General features: G+C 35.6%; 2 protein-coding genes across 11 annotated transcripts in view; one reads left to right on the top strand and one right to left on the bottom strand.

Moving 5' to 3' along the window:
- Positions 1-4,062, bottom strand: part of LOC127065493 (uncharacterized) — an 80,100-nt gene extending 76,038 nt beyond the window's left edge. Inside the window, exon 1 of the mRNA XM_050997920.1 lies at positions 4,024-4,062. The gene's annotated coding sequence lies outside the window, so the exon portion shown is untranslated. The remainder of the gene's footprint in view (positions 1-4,023) is intronic.
- The window catches only part of LOC127065470 (CCR4-NOT transcription complex subunit 6-like), a 519,140-nt gene that overhangs the window by 471,113 nt on the left and 31,489 nt on the right, over positions 1-16,538 (top strand). For all 10 annotated transcript variants that reach the window (XM_050997849.1, XM_050997848.1, XM_050997850.1 and 7 more), the window contains one exon: positions 15,469-15,537. In XM_050997849.1, coding sequence (XP_050853806.1) covers positions 15,469-15,537 — 69 coding nt within the window. The remainder of the gene's footprint in view (positions 1-15,468; positions 15,538-16,538) is intronic.

Below are 16,538 nucleotides of genomic sequence, written 5' to 3'. Positions count from 1 at the left end.
TTTTCTTTTTATATCTTTGCTTCTCTCTCTCTCTCTCTCTCTCTCTCTCTCTCTCTCTATTTCTCATAAAATCATTAGCAATTTAATGAAAAGCACTCTCCCATCTTGCGCTCCCTGAAAGCGCTACGGCCCAGTTTCGTGTTCAGTTTCAAAGCCGGTTATCATCTTTAGAAAAGAAAAAGAGTTCTTCCAGGACTCACAGCTCTTTAATAAGAGCTTCAAGCCGACAAATAAGGTTTACTGCAAATCGATGTAAACGAGATACATCGTCTTTCTCTCTCTCTCTCTCTCTTTCTCTCTGTCTCTCTTTCTTTCCCTCCATCTTTTTTTCTATCTCTCTCGATGTAAAGAGAAATCCGAGATTGCGAGATACTTGATTTAAATCATTCGATACTGCGAGAATTTCCACTCTTTTATTTAACGAGCAGAAAACGTCTACACATACATACATATAAATGACACGTATATACAGTCTTTGATCTATTTATTGAAGCTTGATGCAACGATATTATTAGAACGTTGGCCGACATTAGCGGTTATTGAGCTATCACGAAACAATCAATGCGTTAATTATTCGTTTTCAATTCGTCACGAATTAATGTTATTTTAATCTCTTTCTCTCTCTCTCTCTCTCTCTCTCTCTCTCTCTCTCTCTCTCTCTCTCTCTCTCTCTCTCTCTCTCTCTTTATCTCTCTTTCTCTTTGTTTCCAAACGATTTCATTCATAGAGGCATATGAAATACGATAAGAACATAAGAATAATAAAGCGAATAAGAATATAAGCAAATAAAAATATGTACAAATACAAAAGCGAATTTCAACGAATATAAACTTTCTTTATCTTTTATTCTCTCTCTCTCTCTCTCTCTCTTTTTTTTATTTATTTATTTCACTTTTTGCAAATGCAAGCTCTGTGCATGATTGAACGAAAATTTTCCTCTTTTTCTTTTTCAACGTGTATCCAAAAAAACACGTTCGTAGAATTCGGCTCTGAGAATATTCTGCCATGGAACACAGTAAATCCATTCCTATCCTATAATTATAGAACTCTCGATATATATATATATATATTTTTTTTCTCTTGTTTTTTTGTTCAGAACGAGCTTGTCGATCTCTTGCGTTAAGCTCCCTTCGATCGTCCATTACGACAGACAGGAGGAGATACCGTAAGCGTATTTTATCCTTCGAATAACGAGAAGGGGGATATATAAAAAAAGAAAAGAAAAAGAAAATGAAAATAGAAAAAAGAGAAGAAGAAAAGAAAAAAAGAAAAAAGAAGGAAGCTTCTTTCTCGACACGATTCAATTTGATTCCATAATAAATGTCTTCGGATGGAACAGCTGAGCCTAATCGAAACGACTCGTCGAGTTCGTCAAATTCCATGAAATGTCTGAAATAAAAATCCAATCGTTTAAACGATAAATCGTATTCAAACGATATCATCCAAGTACTTACATTCAAATTGGTTCCCTTCGCAGTAGGATAGACCATCACGGATATAGATATTCGTTCTGACGCTTAAAAGAAAAAAAAAAAAAAGAAAAAAGAAAAAAAAAAAAGAAAACGAATGCTCGTCTAACTTTTCTTTCGTGATGCGCTTTGAACGTTTAAACGCCGATGAATCGACAAGCTTTCGCTCGTTCGAGAAGGTAAATGTATGACTCGAGTCTTGCCACTTCCGTGACCCCATCTTCATATTCTCTTTCTCTCTCTCTTTCTTTATCTCTATGTCTATCTCCCTCTTTATCTTTAGCTTTTCTTTCTTTCATTCTTTCTTTCATTCTTTCATTCATTCTTTCCCCCTTTTTTATATCTCTAATGCACACACACAATGAAGCAGAATCCTTCGGCTCTATGCTAAGCGAACGGCGCGCATCATACGTACGTTTCTCTCTTATAATTTTCTATTATCTTTTATTTTTAATCTGCGTTTAAACGCAATGACTGTCGGTTGATAATTCCCTCTCGACTGAACGTTGAAAAATTCGATATAAAAACGTTCGAGTCAACGCTCAACGCGATAATAAATTATTCGAATATAAATGAGTACGTTCGAAGGATAATGTTGTGTGTGTGTGTGTGTGAATGTGTGCGTGTGTCTTTCTCTCTCGACGATAGAGATATTCTCTGGAAGGATCGTGATAATCGAGAATCGGCTACTATACTTACGCGTGGAGACCAGTTTATCTTGTCTAGTTTTGAATCTTTTCTAGCTCCTATCCTTTTTATCATAGTCAACGCGCTCGTAGAACAAAAAAGAAAAAAAAATAAAAGAGAAAGAGAGAAAAAAAAAGAATGAAACTAGAAAGAAAAGAAAGAAAAAAAAAAGAAAGAAATTCGATCCTAGACACGCAGCTTGTAATTTAGAGCGTACCAACTATAAATTGCAAAGCGCGTTGTATACTGCGTGCCACGTGGTCGTTAAACATTATCTGCCTGATAATTGCACGTGAGGAACGAGTTGCCCGTGCAAAAGATCAGTCTCTTGATCTTTCATAAATCTCTCCTCCGCGAACTCTGACGCGATCGTCGGTACAATGATCAAGACCGATGATGAACGTACTACGATCTAGATAAACGTACTTACGATGATCCGTAAATACGTTCATCTAGATTCTCAAGAGTTTGTAAACACGAAAAAATGAAGAGATCGTAAGGTAAGGTCGTTTAATGGAAACGTACCGACAACAGATGATTTCATTCAACGTGAGTTCATTCGACAAATACATATGTACGTAGATATAAACAATAACAATAACGATAACGATCAATGAAAATCCAATCCGCTTGATTTTATCTCTCAACGAATTATATTTCTCTTCTATATGCGCGATTAAAAATCGATTTATTATCGATCGAAACATTATCTTATTTATTAGATAGGTTTATACCTACATTTCCTTCTCTTATTATTTTACGATCTTAAAATTTAAGAGCCGTGCGTAACGTGAAATAACGCGTTTATATGCCTGTAAACACAAATTTTCATCGTCTTGATTATATTCCCCGTAGGAAAGCTATAAAGTGAATTACTCATTAACACCTTAGAAATTGATTCTGGAAATAATATACTACCGACGTTCATGTCTATGTTAAAAAGTTTCGCTTATAGGGGAGGAACGATAAAAGAAAGAAAGAAAGAAAGAAAGAAAGAAAGAAAGAAAGAAATAAACGACAGATGTTTTAAATCGTTGTCTCTCTCTTTCTCTTTCTCTCTTAAAACGTTTAGAACAGCCGTGAAAAAGTCAGAGAGCGATATTGCAAAGTACAAAAATATAATTTCGAAAGAAAATAGTATTGCGATAAACAAGGACGAATGCTTATGCTAATTACGAAGGGCGAAGGGCGGGAAACCGAGGACGAAGGGCGAGAGGATGCCAGGAATAAAGAAAGAACTCTCGAGTCAGGAATAATATTTCGCTGGCAAGCGAAACGGCCATGGATATTTACATAATCTAATTCCAACGAGATTAAGCAGAGAAAATGGCGAGAAGTTACGCATAATATAATCGTCTACGCGATTCGGTCTCGAATTTGTTACGCGATAAGATATACTTTTTTCGTAGATATCTAATATAGTATTAATAACGTGTATCGTATTGACTTATCGAAGAAAAACCTTTCATTATCTTTCACGCTGTTCTTATTACGCATTATCTAAAATAAACGATTTAATAAATAACCTATTTTAAATATTCGTAGCTTACAATTCTGATTACAATCACGGTTATTATATAATCAATATGATAATTATGAGATATATATATATATATATATATATATATATATATATATATATATATATAATATACTTATAAATGTACATGTATGATAATAATCTGATTACAATTATAGTTGTTATATAATCAATATGATAATTATGATATATATATATACATATATAATAATAATAATGATGCGTCGTTAACGGATATAAAGAACATGCAAAGAGAATAAAAGAAAAATTAAGATTCAAATAAAATAGGTTAAAATCAAAAGATAAGAATAAAATAAAATATTAAACCTCCTAGACGAGAAGACCTCCTTCGAGATGTTGACTCTGCCACGGCGTAGTAAAGACTGCGTCGTAGCGCGTTAAACTAAATACGAGAAATAATAAAGTATAAAAGAAACATAAACATCGACGGTCAACCGATTCGTCACCTTACGATCTACGAGATACTTGCCTCTCCAAATATTTTCCTACCAAATACTTGCTACGTTATTTATTTACTTATATCGAATTCTCGTGGATCAGAAAAAACAGAAAAAAGAAAAATAAAGAATAAAGAAGGAAAAAGAAGGAAAACAGTCGATTCGTTTTCTCTCTTTCTATCTTGCAACAGTCTGGCATACCGTTGTAAGCGAATGGCACGCGGTTATGCGAAATCGTAACTCGTCCAGGCGTCGGAGAAAACGCGTTCCGCTGTAACCCGAGGCGAATGGTATTTGGCGTCATATTTCAGAATAATACTCGAGTGCTAGGGGCCTCGTATAGTCCTAGCCGTACGTGCGACGCCGGCATACTAATGCATCCGAAGCACCGACCGTGAAGACGTCAGGCACGATTGCCTAGCTTGGAGAAAGACCAAAAGGTCTGAACGAGTAGTCGCGTTAGATTTTGCGGATTCGAGAAGAAAAAATTCTTCGTGAAAAGTCCTCTTTCTTTTTTTGTTTTTGTTTTTTTTTTTTTTATCGTTTCCTTAACCATCTTAAATACCTGTGTATCTGTGTAAAAAGAAAGAAACGAAAGAATTCTCGTTCTTAGGAGCTTAGAAGGGGAAAAAAGAAATGAAAAATATTATAGTTTTAAGGAAAAATTGTTGGAAAAGGAAAAGGGATAAATAAATAAATGAATGAATGAATGAACGAACGAAGGAAGGAATGAATGAGCGTTAAAAAGTAAGAGGTGGGTGAGAAAAAAGAAAGAGAAGAAAGATCTTTTCTTACTCCAACCACCGACGGTAGTCATCCTTTGCACATATAATTTCATTCGTCACTTCGGATTATCCTTTAGAAGCCGGAGACCATTTGTACGTACGAAAGGCGTGTCCACATCCTTTAGAGCTCTCCAAGAGTATAATAACGTAACGTATAGCTTAAGATGAATACGTAATATCGAGTGACTTAAACCAACCACCAAGCACTTTTCCTTATCCGTTATAAGATCGTTATTGTTCGTAGGGAAAGGCAATATCAAAATTTTTCTTGAGGATATTACCAGCTAGTTATTTGAATATTGAAACGATTAAATAGATTTGTAAACGACATTGATTCGTTGAAATTATTCATCGTCCAGTTATATATAGACCGATTTCAAATATTCATATCAATACTTTGGTCCTTCTTTCATGTAACGGTAGTGGAAAAAGGAAAACGGCCACGGTAAATGCCAAAATGGAGGGATCGATAAAAAGGCACGTCTATATAAACGGTAAGGGTACCTATCGACGCTACTGGTACCCTGGATTTTCAGATAATAAGGTGCTCCTGTATGCCATAGAGAGCGTTCTAAAAATGGATCGACCCTTTCAAGAGTAATCTCATAAATACGGAGCTTTACGCCTTTCCAACGACTGCTTTATGAAAGAGAAGAAAAGGATCGAAGGAAACGAGCCGGGGCTTTTCTTCTTTCGTCTTTTCGATAAATATCATTCGTGAAAAACCTACCGAACTAAGAGCATTCTTCCAATTTTCATTCCAAGATGATCAACGTTTTCCCCTCTGTTAAGCTCCGCGATGCAACGTTCGACGAAACGAAAACGTTTCGAGGGATCTAAAATCAAACGAGTTCCATTAAAAATCAAATCTATAAGAATCTACTGAATTCTTGGAAGATTTTTCCACGGTCTATATCCAATTTCTATGTATATACATACATACATACATACATATATATATATTTATGTATAATATTTTCTTAGAAATTTCAATTTAATCGCGATAACGAAGATCGATTCGAAGATAAAAAAGAAAGGATTTTTCTTAATGGAATTTTTGATTTTCCTCGTCTTAGCTATCTGACATGATATATACCTGCATATGTGTATGAACACGTTTTTAGCTCGAACTTCGCGGTTGCACGCGATTTCATTTCTCGGACGACTACGAGAATTATCCGTTCGTTCGATCAACATTGTTGCGAGTGAATAGAGAAAGACGGCTGCCCAGAGATATGTCTATGTACATACTTGAAGAAAGAGAGGGAGGGAAACTCGTTAAACTTATATACAAACATATATTGTGTACACACACACACATATATATATAAATGTATATAACATATACTACATACTATATACTGAAATAATGTTATGGCTTGTGGAAATTGATTTCCGCAAAAGTTCTTCCTGCTCGCGTGCATAACTAATGGATCTGTCAAAGTGGAAAGAAATTTCACATTAAATAAAAAGAAAGAAAGAAAGAAAGAAAGAAGAAGAAGAAGATCATGAGAAAGTAATAATCATATATCGGACAATGTTTCTCCATCCCTTACCCCTCCATCCCGTAACATAAAAAAAAAAGTATGAAAAAGAAAGAGGAGAAAAATAAAGAAGACAAAAGAAAGAAAAAAAGAAAAGAAAAGAAAAGAAAAGAACCTCCTGAAGTCTATGAGTCGATCTTACTAGCGATCTTACGTTATTCGTAAGATTTTATTCTGAATACGTTGCACAAATGTCAAGAGCAGTAGTCTGAAACGACTATAATTGGACGGTTGAAAAGTCGGTATGCTACTAGCTAGCTACTAGGTAGAAAGATTGGTCGAGATAGCTAGTAGGGACGATATATTCCTCTAGAATCCCGAAGCAACGAAATCATAGAGAAGGAATCAGAAGGAGGATGAAATAGAGGAAGTTTGTCAAGATGTCGTGAAACCGCTCTCGAGTCACGGTCGAAGAGATATGAGAGTGAGAGAGAGAGAGAAAGAGAGAGAGAGAGAGAGAGAGAGAGAGAGAGAGAGAGAGAGAACGGATGGCAAAGAGGTAGAGGAGAGGTGGCGAAGAAGGGCAAACTAAAGCATACTCTTACTTTAAAACTAATCCGAGTTGCCGACAGTTCCAAGAGGAAGTAGAGAATATCCTCCATCTCCTCCGGCTCTCCTCTCCTCCTCGTCCGTTCACTCTTGGCGAACCTTCGAAGGCGGCAGAAACTTTTCCGATTTAGCCACTAACCGGTGGTAAGCTAGCCGATTATTGTCTGCCACAGCTATCGCCACTGGCTTGATTATGCTTCAAAGGAAGCAGAGCGATTCGAGTGTCGAGACTGTCGAGTGATCGTTCTCATCTTTCGATATCTCGTATCTATAATTTTCATAAATTTCTTCCTATATGTCTACGTGTATATTTATATATATATATATGTATATATTACGTTTGTATTTATATATATATATATATATATATATATATATATATATCGCGGAGTATTATCGACGCAATAATCTTCAATTACGTTAATCGATAATACTTCGAAAATTATAATCTCATTAGGAGACTTATAATTATAAATATTTAATGTGTGTGTGTGTGTGTGTATGAAGAAAAATCAATGTCGATCAGCTGATTTTGAGAGTGAACTTTAAATGAAAATCAATACCAGTCAGCTGATTTTTCTATCTGTCAAAAGATACATTAGCAATATTGATATTTCTCAAAATCATCAACTGACTTTTACAATCTCTCAAAGGAGAAAAAGAAAAAATATAAGAATAATACATTGAGCTAGGTAAACGAGATGTACGATTTTGACGACGAACGTTGGATTCGTTTTCTCGTAGATCATGTTCCAACGGGGATTCGATCGAAGTTGAACGAACTGTAACATTCGATATTCGTAAGTCAGAATCTCGGTGTTGGAGAACGCGAAACGAGAAGTAAAGTTTGACGAACGTGTTACACGTTCCATGTGTTCTCTCGCGCGTGCGATTGTGTTTGTGGGTATATGGGCGCGCGACATAACCTGCGTAATGCGCAACCTTCGTAGAGATGCAGAAGCTTCATTTTCATAAAGCTTGGAACAGGCCGTGCCTTCGAAATTAGCATTAAACTCGAAAAACTCTTCCGTAGTTCTCTCTGTCACTCTGAGTTTCAATCCTTCGCGTAACATATTGCGAATTGTGGAACACATTCGGATTGTAAAATTATTTTAAATCGAAATTATTCTATTATTAAAATCAAAGCTCTTTTTCGATTCATGCTGATTTCGAAATTATGCTCTTGTCCGATTGATGAACGTATTCTCTTCCTTCATTGTGATCGATCGAGGACAATGAGTTTATATATATATATATATATATATATATATATATATATATATATATTATATGTATATACACGTTTCCTAGAGAGGCTATTATTTTCGGAGTATTATCGATTCACGTGTTTAGAGATTATTAACGTTACGTCGGTAATACTCCGTGATATCGCTCCTACAGGAAGCAATCCGAGTGTATTACGAGCGTCCCACAATCGAATTCCGTTTCGAATGCAATGAATCGTGGGGAGAGAGAGAGAGAAGGAGAGAAGAGAGTAAATAGAGTAAAATACCAATGGAAATACATCCTTGTGTTTCTGCTTCTGACAATTACAAGCGGACCAGAAATCTACTCGAAAATTTTAACTTTTATTAGTCGATGAATGCAATATGAATGTTCTCAATTACGTTCTCACGTAAAAATTGGAAAATTCCATTTTAATATGGGCGCAGATGTACCTACGTACAATCAACGCAAATGATTAATTACAATTTTACATCGCTGCCGATCAGTTTTGATTAATATTTTCCAAAATAGGAAGATAAAATATCAAATTATTACTAAGGAACGATATGATGCGATAATCTATTCAAACAATCAACGAGTAGCCAAAGGATTTTTCTTTTTTTTTTTTTTTTAATTTATTTTAGTTATTTATTTATTTTTTTCTTTTTAACAGAATCGTCGTATCCTCCGCAACTACTCTCGCGAGTATTCTCGCTCCAATTGGTTAACGTTGGTTAACGATAGAAATGTGTCCGAATAGTATCACGGTTATTCTCTCTCTCTCTCTCTCTCTCTCTCTCTCTCTCTCTCTATCTATCTATCTCTGTCTCTGTCTCTGTCTGTAACTATTGCATCCAGTTAATGAACCATATAACGCTTAATTACGAGCAGAAAGAGATAGTCTCGTGCGGGAACGAAACCGAACGCGTCAGAGTGAGACGGAAATCGTGTGTCGTGTCAATGCAAACAATCATTCCTCCAAATTCGCAAGAAAGAGACTTGTTTGATTTTGAAGTAATATTATTTTGACGGATCACGTCAACTCCATCATCTTTCTTTTAGAAAATATATTCCAAGAAAGTGGGTCGCCAAAAATATACCCTTCTCAAAAGTGACTCCCGTTTTATAAATGTTTAGTATAATCCTGATATAAATCATTATTATCTTTACATACATATAGAACTGCTACTTATTGGGATCGCTATTTTTCAACATTCAATTAGTATTTTGAAATGAACGATCAGTATTCATAATAATTTATCAATACGTAATATAAATTACGCAATCCTGATTTTTAATCATCTCGACTGATCGAAAAATATTTATATTGCATATACTTACCGATCAAATAAATAAAAATGTATGTAATATAATAGCTTTTAAAAATATATATATATGTTTCAATGGATTCATCAAGTTCCGACTAAATTATGAGAGTTTATATAGGCTATCCGTTCATTATGAATTCAACTGGGTGAATTGTAAAAATTTATGTAGGTCAGCGGTGTCTTTATATGGCACCTGTTTAACTTGCTGAGTTGAATATATATATGTGGGTAGAAGAGATGTCCTTATACAATACGTATTGAGAAAGTAATTTCTTTTTACCGGTGTCTTACAGATAATAAAGTTTTTAGAATGAAACCAAGCAGAGTATTCATTATATTAATTATACAGTAAAAAACTTTACACTTCTTTTTCGAATAAGTCTCGAGGAAACTACGAAAAAGAAGATATAAACTATTCGTTTTTGCTTTTTTTTTTTTTTAAATAAGTATCAAAAAAATATCTTTTTCACGCGTGCTTGATAGTACAGTTATTATAATAATTATAATTGAAACGTGCAAATATTCGCACGTATTCGACACATCGGGTCGAAGATGACAAAAAAAATTTTACAGTTTTTTGTAAGTGTCGCTTCGACGAGAATCACGAAAGAGATGTAAACCTTTTTCATCACTGAGGTCAGCAACGACCTTACATGGTACCTACATATTGAAAAAGTACTTTTTTTTTTACAACGGAGTTGTCTCGCAGAGTAGTTTCGACGAGACCATGAAAAAACTTTATACCTTGTTCCGTTGCCCACTTGTGAAAGGGTCTCAAGTGTGTTTATGCTTTTATTGCATAAAAAAAAAAAAGAAATAAAAAATACAAAAAAAAAAGCAAGAAATAAGAAATAAACTGGACGAGAACGTCCATAGGAAGATATTTGATGTGTTTCGTTTCTTTTTTCTTTTTTTTTTTAATTTCTTTTTTTATTTCCTCTTGTTTTTAGATATTACAAAACCATACCGTACTCACTACTAGAATTTTTAAAAAGGAGAAATATGTATTTGAAATGTAATTTAAATTTGACATTGTAATTTTCTGATAAACCCTATTATTTTCAACTTAATTTTAAATGATCATAACTGAAACACTTGATTGATTTTATTACAACGGTCGTTCGATATTCTTTTTTATCATTCGCTTAAAATTTGCGTTTTCATCGATCTTTGGCTTTCGTTTCTCTCTCTTTCTCTCTCTCTCTCTCTCTCTCTCTCTCTCTCTCTCTCTCTCTATTTTCATCTCTGTTCCTCTTGTTAGCATGGTCACAGTTTAATAAGCCGCACGGTAGTTACGTTCGGAAAAGGGGTCAACGGGCATTGGCATTGTCAGCCTCTAAATCACGTTCCCTGAAACGTGTGACGCTACAGTTACCACAACTCTGTTATCGTAATTATTGATTTCAATCCTAACTCTAGCTAGTCTGCCATTAAACTTGGCAATGCTATCGGCCGAAACGATGACACGTTCCTGTGCATCTTTGCGTCTCTCTCTCTCTCTCTCTCTCTCTCTCTCTCTCTCTCTCTCTCTCTCTCTCTCTCTCTCTCTCTTTCTCTCTCAACCCCTGTCAGATTCCTTTAATCCATAACCTCTCATAGATGACGATGATGATAACGGTGATTAAGTTTCGAGATCTTTGTAATGACTCATCCCGTTCCCGTTGGAAACGATTACACCAGCTGTGTATCTGTATTATATCTTTTTATTCTTCTTTTTTCTTTTTTTTTTTTTCTTTTGTTTGCGTTCTCTCGTGACATCGATTTTCCATCAAAGTCAATTTTAATTAACCCACGGGTTAAGAAAAAAAGGAAAAAGAAATGAAAAAGAAGAAGAGAATAAAGTAAAAAGAAGAAAAAAAAAGAAGAAGTATGAGAAATATTTTCTTCTTTTCTTTGGACATTCATTCATTCTTACGATACATTGGACCAGCTAAAAAAGACTCGTTCTTCCCTTTTGTTGATTTTATCTTGAACATAAGGAAGATAGGAATTTCTCTCGAAGAGGAAATACTTGTCTCGATCAACACGCGATAAGGAACCGTCCTATGCATTGGAAAGAGAGAAAGAGAGAGAGTGAGAGAGAGAGAGAAAGAAAAAAAGAGAGTTACAGGGAACGTCACTTCCTTCGCTCATTCCAAGCATTGATTGGATGTTGGATATCGTTAAAGATCTTTCCGCGGTAAAGATCTTAATTGGCTTTACAAGATCTTGGGGAATTTGAAACAACATCTCCTCGTTAGGCTTTAAAAGTTAGCCTCGCGTTCTTCTCGTCGCACAAATTGCGTTTGATCAAACATGGCGAAAAGCTTCGGATTGATACACTTTTCTTTTATATCTGTTTTTACATGGAAATGTCATAAGACGTAAGAGGACGCGTTAAAATCGCGTTAACGCCCATGAAAAATCTTCGTAGAAAATTACCTATAGATTTGTGGAAAAAGATGAGAGGAAAGCTAAAGAGATAAAGAGAGAGAGAGAGAGAGAGAGAGAGAAAGAAAGAATTTCAAATTCAAAGTAATTCTCCTAAAGTTACATTTATATTCATTGAAATCAGGTTTCCGACGTGAAAATAAATCTTCGCTATGCCACAGATGAAATACTGTTTTCTACGCTAGCTACACGCTTTCCTGTCGTCTCTATTGTCTCGAGGATGCTCCCAAGGGCGTTATCTCTAGTTTCCCTTGGGAGACAAGCCCGCGAAGTGAAATAAAATTCTTACAGTTTCAATTCCATTGGAGTATATGTACGTCTTTTTCTCTCTCTAGTATATGTACGTTCTCTCTCTCTCTCTCTCTCTCTCTCTCTCTCTCTCTCTCTCTCTCTCTCTACTTCTACCTCTATCTCTATCTCTATCTCTATCTCTATCTTTTTTACTAGAGATACTTGGGATAGTATGGATCAATTGCCATCGAACTTTACGACCGTTCTCTCTCTTTTTTTCTTTCTCTCTCTCTCTCTCTCTTTCTGTCTCTCGTCCAATCGTTTTCTCCCTATCGATTAAATGCTTTTACTAATAGTACATTAAAGAAAGACAGAGAAAGATTCTTTAAGTGGAAAATTTTCTTCTCGTCATTGGCAATCGAATTAAAATTAATATCGTATATTCTTATCGAATCAATCTTACGATCTTGCGTACTAAATTTACGTAGTATATCGTCATATAAAATATTTAATTATATATATATACATATATATATATATATATATATATATATATATATAAACTAAATCGAAATGTACATTCGTTAAATCGTTTAATTATCAGGCCAAAAGTTCGCATCGAGTTCTTTTTGGACTTTTCCCTTTTTCTCTCTCTCTCTCTCTCTATTTATCTCTATCTCTATCCTCATCTCTATCTGGTAAGTGAGAGCCATTAAGAGAAGCAGGTGTAATGAACTAGTTTAATGAGCGTTCTCGTGATGCTCGCGCGTTCTCATAAGTAGGAGGCATCTTGGAGACTCGTGGTTCGCTATCGTTTTGCAATTATAATAATCTAGTCAGCAGTATTAACCATCCTTCCTTCGATTTATCTATTTATCTCACTCGCTCGCTCACTTATTCACTCTCTCTCTCTCTCTCTCCCCCTCCCTCCCTCTTCCTTTCTCTCTCTCTCTCTCTCTCTCTCTCGTTTCGTTCGACTCTTCTGCGATGTCACTGCAACGCTGCAACGTCAGTATCGCTGATTAGGCTCGTCTTCTTGGCATAATATTAACTCTGACTATATCTTGTCTCCATCGTACCTCCCCTTACCTCACCATCTGATTCTTATTACCACGAGCATGTATCATTGCCGAGTCATTATACTTGTTTCCAATGTGGAGAGACTTCAAGAACGAACGAACGAACGAACGAACGAACGAACGAGCTAACTCTACGGTGAAGGAGACAACTATTTTTAAAACATCCCTATCGATCATTTTTCTTCAACGACGATAATTCAACAACGAGCTGGTACTCGATCATCGAAACGACAAGATCGTTCAAACTATGAATATCTATAATATTCTTATAATAATTATGAACAATATAATTGTTCTCATCCTAAATACAGTATTAATAATAATAGACTGTCTCGTTCTTTTACATTTAAAATTACTAATTATTTAGATAAACTTATTTTACTTTACTTTCAAACAATAAGTTCATTACCTTCGTACTCGCATGATAATCCGATGAAGCAGCAGTAACGAAATCGAAAATTTATCTCACCGAACTTTCTTAACACGGTAACGCTCTTACACCTTACGTACTAACAATCGCTTTATAATTAAGATACTTACAGTTATCGTCTTTAGTTTGCGAACTTGAGAATATCGATCAAGCGTTTCTCAGAGAGAGAAAGAGAGAGAGAGAGAGAGACAGAGAGAGAGAGTATCTATCTCGTGGTCGTCCAAGCTACTCTACGAGAAATATCAAGCCCATCAGAAGATCGTTAGACATAGTCGGAATTTCTCGAAAATGGAAAATGAAATCCGAAGCCAAGGTAATTCCAATCCAAATGTCCACGAAAGCTAGAACTAGCTGAAACAGAGAAAGAAAGAGAGAGAGAGAGAGAGAGAGAGAGCGACAGAGAAAGGACTATTGTCGCTAGCAAACAAAAAGGAAGAAGGAGAGATAGATGCTGAAAGCGTATTTCGAGAGCAAACGTTGGCCCTATGAAATTTAGCAAACGAAACGCGTCGAATGGTAACGCGAACGAATTAGCAGTCTTGTGCCAATGTAATAGAACGAAAAGAGAGAGAGAGAGAGAGAGAGAGAGAGAGAAAGAGAGTTAAAGCCATCTCCTTCTCGCTATCTCCCAAACGGAAGATTATCCTTCGAACTCTGTCAACTATCTCGATCGTAGCCACTCCAAAATGGAGTACTCTTGGCATCTAGAGTCTTCTACTAGAAATCCGCATGTCTCATCTCTCAACCATCCTCTTGGACTAGTTGTCGGCTTAGAAGAGAAGAGTGGTAGTAAGAAGGAGGAGAAGAAGGCAGAGAAAGGGTAATAGAAACGATGAAGGAGAGACGAAGGGAGTCCTCGGTATATAAGGCTTTGAATTGTTAATTCTGATTACCTTCGCGCCTCGACGTCTACTTTACTCCCGCCACTTGTCTAATGTCCCGCCATTTGTGTCAGACTTGAGTCACGTCTCAGGGTTTCGGGGTTGTTACCGCCATTTCCGGGAAGTCGTTAACACCCTTCTCCCTTATCCTCGCCGGCCGACTCTTCATATTTCTCGCACCCTTTCTCGACAGCTCTTCTACCAGCGCTACATCTTTCTACCTTCTCTTTCTTATCCCCTTCTCTTCTTCTTCTTCTTCTTCTTCTTCTTGTCCTTGTTCTTCTTCTTGTTCTGGTTCTTCTTCCTCTTCTTCTTCTTCTTGTTCTTCTTGTTCTTGTTCTTGTTCGGTCTTTCTTCTTCAACATCGTTCTTAGTCCTGAAAGCTTATATTCGGTGTAGCAGAGATCGTAAATGGCCTGGAAGACGTATTCTTCCTCTTTCAAAAGCAGAACCTTATTTCGACAAATGGGACAAGAATTGCTAGAATTCAAGTACAAAAACAGTTGCGTCTTTTTCATGCTTTAACGTAGTTAAAATTTTATTTATAATAAAATATGAAATATATACGAATAATATATATATATATATATATATATATATGTATGTATGTATGTGTATATGTATGTTCACAGATACATGCATACGTAATATTATATATATGTATATACATGTACATACACGCACATGTATATGTGTATCGTGTTTCTTCGATTTATGTTTAAATATATGTAGACACGCATAAAAATTAATTATACGAGATATTCTCATTTGATTTATATACGAGCGATAAATTAATTTTCATCTTTTTTCTTCTTTTTTGTTTCTTGCAGTAACCGCTAATCATCCACCACAAAGACCATGGATTCCACTGACAAGGCCCAACAGGACAAGACCGACCTGTAAGTATACGCTAATTATCATTTTATCTTCTCCATTACGTTCAATTAGTTGTTCATCGAAGAAAGGGTGAAAATTGTTAAATCCGCTCACGCCAAGCAATCAGAACGAACCGATAATTAGTACAGATAATTAGCGTTGGATCTAAACGTCATTAACGGTAACGAGTCTATACGAGTCTTTCTTCTTCGCGGTTCGTACATATTCCCTTCAAGTACAAAACCAAGAAATACCTTTCCTAGTTATTGCAATAAACGTGTTTACCGTTAACCGCTCGGACGACGAGATGTAACGGGTGAGCCACAAAGAAAGAAAGGAATCCATGGCGGATGTATCGTAAAGTGGGCCTTTGCTTTTTAATCGATCGAACGTTCAGCCTTTCTTCTCTCTTCCTTTCTTACCTCTTACCGGATGATTATAACGAGCGATTTTATAATATATCCAACGAACGATTTCGTCTAATAAAGAAAGATTCTTTGGCAAGAAATCCTATATTTCGCCAGAAACGAAATTCAATTTCTATAAATATCGATAATTTCTAACTGAAATCGGAACGAGAACCTTTAGAACGATTCGATAACGTGTGTTGTTGGCTCGTTCGACCATTAATAATTTATCCTCTGCTCTACTCGAAATTATTTGATCGCGTGTAAAAATAAAAAAGGGAAGATAAAAATTAGAAAAAAAGGGAAAAAAAACGACACATCTCTTCCACATGGATTTACGATCTCGATAGATTCTATACAATGATTCTCGCTCAAATTTAATCGATTATGTAACAAAGCTAAAGATACATGGAATTTTCTATCGGTTCATCGAAAACACTTTGCTTCGACGATTATATTACATTACACATATATGCATATATATATATTAATAGTTTAATGGTACATAGTACGATGGCACCAAGAGATGCTATATACGAGAGCAACGCTAGACACTCATGAGTAATGCATGAACGAGAAGACAGAACGACGCTCATAAATGCCACTTCAAATCATAG

This window comes from Vespula vulgaris, chromosome 8, assembly GCF_905475345.1.
Source record: "Vespula vulgaris chromosome 8, iyVesVulg1.1, whole genome shotgun sequence".
NCBI lineage: Eukaryota > Metazoa > Arthropoda > Insecta > Hymenoptera > Vespidae > Vespula > Vespula vulgaris.
Note: the sequence above shows the minus strand (reverse complement) of the source record. Positions and strands in the feature narration are given on the sequence as shown.